Genomic DNA, 4,508 nt, shown 5'->3' with positions numbered 1-4,508 from the left:
TACAAGTTGCATTTGGTAAAGAGAAAATTTTGTACATCAGATGTTCCAGCTTATGAGATACAATTATAATTAGTTTTTTTTTAAAGAAAACTGCAAATTATTTTAGACCCTCCTTGTGAAGTGTACTTGCAGACATATATGATCAGGTGGTTTTAAACCTTAATTCTTGTCTGATAAGTTGATTCTACAATTTAAAATTCCTTGATGCATTTATTTATTTTTATTATATCTGTTAACCACTAGGTTGCTATTTTCTTTGATGGAAAGGTAAATAATAATAAAAAAAAAAGGTAATTTTCTCTTAGTCCTGTTTTATATTAAATAATTAGAACTAAATGCATTTTCATAATATCCCAATTGTAACAAAGAACTCCTGTTCTGGGTATAGTAAAAGAGGTGTAATGTATCTTGACATATGACAACAACTAATTTTTGTTAGCCAACTTCAACATTTTTATTTATCATTGCCCACTCATTACATTAAAAGTGTCCAAGTATGTAAATTTAGCTATTATAATTACAACTGGTCCTCAAAAACTAGCTAAAACTGTGATTAAACCAACTAAAACAAAGTGCAGCACAATTTTATAGAGTTTTGTGCAGAGGTCCATGACACTTTATACCCAAGGCAGTGGATGAAACATTCCAGTGTAAATCTGTATCGTAATAGGAAAGCTTGTGGATAAAGCACAGAGATCTGTTCTTCACAAGCAAGGCGTTCAGAATTCTGGAGTTTCCAAGGATCCCTAGGAAAAATTTCTGTTTGAAACCCTGAGAATTAGGTGGAACGATCAGTATAAGTCAGTATAAGACAATTGTCTCTGCAGAAGATCAAAGGTTCACTTCCTGACATCTTCATCAAGAGTTGGAAATAGCCTCGAGACCATGGACAGCTGTTGCCAGTAAGTGCCAATAATCTTGAGGTAGATGAACAAATGATTTAGCTCAGGTTTTGAGGCCTCGCATGATGTCTTATGTATTTTGTAGATAAGTGATGTGATTTATTTTATAGTTAGTAAACTAATTCAGAGCTTCTTAGGGGGACGTGGTGGTGCAGCGGCTTAATGACGCTGAAAGTTGCTGGCCAGAAATGGTCGACGCTTCAGCGGTTCGAGTCCAGCCTTCACGTTAGCAGGGTGAGCTCCTGTTTCCTCCCCAGTTCCTGTAAACCCAACAGTTCGAAAACTCACGTGAGTAGATAAATGGGTACTTTCACTCCAGTGGGAGGAAAACTGCTGGCGGCGCCTTGCAAAAAGGAGTTGGGAGCAGTTGCCAGTAAGCACGAAAAACCGTGTGTGCCCAAAAAGGGCGCGAAGCAACGGAAACCCCGCCTCCTGCGCTTGCCAGCTGGGCTCTGCTCTAGGAAGGAGGCTCTGGCAAACCACTTCCGAAAACACCTTGCCTTGAAAACTGCAAGGACTCGTCCAAGCAGTCACTGCAGAGTCGGTAACGACTGAGTGCAGATTTAAAAAAAAACAAAACTAATTCAGATGTTCTTGGTTCAAAAGGTGGGCAGCCATTTCTACTTCAGGAAAGATTTTTCAATTTATTTATTTCAAAAATGTATATCCTCTTCTCTCCTCCAAAACAAACTACAGGTAGTCCCCAGTTTCAGAACGAGTTCAGTTCCCAAGGTCTGTCCTTAAGTCAAAGTTATATATAAGCTGGAACAGTATTATTGTATAATACTGTATAATAGTATTGTGTAATGAACTCGAACCAATGTGCATTTAACTCAAATCATTGTGTATTTATCGTGAATTTTGCTACAATAGGCTCTGTCCTTAACTATGGGTCATCTGTAAACTGGGCGTTCTTAACCCGGGGACTACCTGTAATCCAGAACTTTCCCTGGGCAATTTAGTAATTGAGAAAGAAAGAATTTAGGTCAGTGATCTACAGTTTCTCAATATACCATTAGATCATTAGATCTTAAGTAGAGAAATGAATCAGAAAATGTGTGCCATATAATTAATAGCAATCAGCCCATCAATAGCACTTAATTAACTACTGGAGTAGGTCAATGCAGAGGAGGGGTGGGTTTGCCATGGCTTGCAGAGTTTCAGCGAAGCTTGGAAGGAGAGCTAAGTTGTCGATCAACAAGAAAATCAGGACTTAAAGATGATCAGTTGGCACTGAGGTGTGGAACTTACACAAGGATGTAGTAGATTGTGGTGATATTTCTTGCTCTATTGCATGCCCAAGCACCATTCTCCTAAGCCAGAAAGCAAAACAGCAAGAAGGTGAGGAGCTGAAGTTCATGCTTTTTGTGCCAATAATGTTTAGGTTTAATCCCTGTGATCTCCAAATACAGTTGGTGAAGACTCCTATGAAATCTTGGGGAATTGTTTCCAGTAAATCAAGGGAAAAGTGAGCTACATGTTAAGTGATCTCATTGGTATCAGATTCCAATATTTGATTTCCAATTATTAAAAATATGCATTGTTTTGTGCCTGGATTAACTGTTGACAACTCATAGACCATCAAGCTCAATGTCAGTAATGGTGGCAGACCACCAAACCATATGCACCTTCTTCTTTGCCATTCCTGGCTTCTGCAAATGAAAACACATTTTTCAACCTAAGAACTGCACTACTTCATCAGGGTTAGCACACAGTGAACCTCCCTCCCTCCCTCCCTCCCTCCCACCCTCCCTCCCTCCCTCCCTCAGCTATCATGTCTTAAGTTTTATTTTATGTTTCCAAGTTCCCTTGGAAAAACATCTCAATACCAGTTTCACCAAATACCTTCCCTGATAGTGAGAAAAAAATTACACTGGGTTTGAAAATGAACAAAGAACAAAGTGTTGTTGGTAAGTAATTTAGGTGCATTCAATTGAAAGAGTCAGAACAATGGATATGGCAGTTTAAGATCTCTCTCCCTCTCTCTTCTGGAAAGAGCTAAGCTTGGATAGAAGAAATAGCAACACCATGCCCAAGAATCAGCTGGCAGTAGAATTCTAAGGTTTGCAGAACTGCAATGTTTTGGAGTTGGGGGAAAACCTACGGGATGGGGAAGAAAACTGAGAGCTGAGTGTGACTGTTGGAATAAAAAAAAAATCAGAAAGACAGATGGGAGGGGGAATGTCAAGGACCACCCTAAAGAAGGGCATGGCTGCAGGGCTGGAACATAAACCAGGAGCAGTTTACATGGCAATATACAGTAGCTGTTAAAACTTGAACAGATTAAGCTAGATGAATGTTCCTTTTCCTAATCTCCAGTAAGTTCTACCATTTCTCACATTTCTCACATTTCCAGCCTAGCAGAAAGTGTTGGTATGGGAGTGAAGCTATATGGATCATGGACAAGCTCTTCATTCTCCTTGGATGTGTAGTTACTCCAGCTTCCCAACTTTTGAAGGCTCCCCACATTGGGAGCTGCTTATGAGAGGTGAGGTGACTGGCTTATAATCTGCCCCATGAAAAATCTGTCCATCTACTTCACTTGTGTCCTGTTTACTTGGTGACAGGGAGCAATTGTCTCTTCTGAGGAAGTGTACTTCCCCACTGGCTGTTCCGTGACTTTCACTTCTGTCCTGAAGGCTGTCCTTACATCTTTTCCCAATGAGATAGAAAGCTTCCATGAGGCTAAGTAGGACACAAACACAGGCAGTAACAATCATGAAGAGAGTGAAGATGTTTTTCTCTGTGGGCCTGGCTATGTAGCAGTCAACGTGGTTGGGGCAAGGTGAAAGGGAGCATTTGACTAGATTAGGAAGCCTGTAGTTTGGGTACACATGGTAAAAGAGAAACAGAAACACTATGTCCACCAAAGCTTTGAAGAGAAGACTGAAGAGGTATGTCCACCATAAGCCCCCACGCTTCTTGCCTGGAGGATAACGTGGTCTGAAGTCATTTCCAAATTTCTGTATACGTTTCTTCAGTTTGGCTTCCCGATACGCTACATGCATAACAACCAACAGGGAAGGGCAGGTAACGAGGATGAGTTGCAGAGCCCAGAGTCGGATGTGAGAGATTGGAAAGTAAAGGTCATAGCAGACATTGGGACAACCCGGCTGCTCAGTGTTGCAGTCAAAGTCCTTGTGGTCATCTCCCCAGACTTTCTCTGCTGCCACTAAGTAGACTAAGAGCCGGAAGATAAAGACAACCGAGAGCCAAATACGCCCAAACGCTGTGGAGTATTTGTTCACTCCACCAAGAAGGTCTTCCAAACCCGACCAGTTCATGTTTGCTAATTTCTTTTAGCAGAGTCTGAAAAGAGAAAGCATAGTTAGAAATTTCTGATATCATTGATACTAAGTTGGTTTCCTTTAATCACATGATCTCCAGAGGGCTTGGGTTTCAACTCCCATAATATATACCCATGGAAGTGGGGTTCAGCCTGTGATTCCCCTCTTCACTCATTTTATTTGATAAGCCTGGTGTCTTTCTCACCCAAACCTACCAGATTTGATCATCCACCTTGAAAGTTCAAATGAGATAAAACAAGAAGTTATACTGTTGGAACTCTCTTCCACTTAAAATGTGTATAGATTAGCCTTCTCCAGC

General features: G+C 40.7%; 1 protein-coding gene across 1 annotated transcript; it reads right to left on the bottom strand.

Annotated features, from left to right (window-relative positions):
• Positions 1-2,826: 2,826 nt before the first annotated feature.
• LOC103061087 (gap junction beta-5 protein) lies at positions 2,827-4,193 on the bottom strand. Its single transcript, XM_007422298.3, has one exon. It carries the CDS (start codon positions 4,184-4,186, stop codon positions 3,335-3,337), a length of 852 nt encoding a protein of 283 aa, XP_007422360.1. The 5' UTR covers positions 4,187-4,193; the 3' UTR covers positions 2,827-3,334.
• Between the last annotated feature and the right edge of the window lie 315 nt (positions 4,194-4,508).

The sequence above is a fragment of the Python bivittatus genome, unplaced genomic scaffold (assembly GCF_059951505.1).
Source record: "Python bivittatus isolate LINGU-HERP-01145 unplaced genomic scaffold, Pbiv_v1 ctg000260_np1212, whole genome shotgun sequence".
In the NCBI taxonomy this organism is placed as follows: Eukaryota; Metazoa; Chordata; class Lepidosauria; order Squamata; family Pythonidae; genus Python; species Python bivittatus.
Note: the sequence above shows the minus strand (reverse complement) of the source record. Positions and strands in the feature narration are given on the sequence as shown.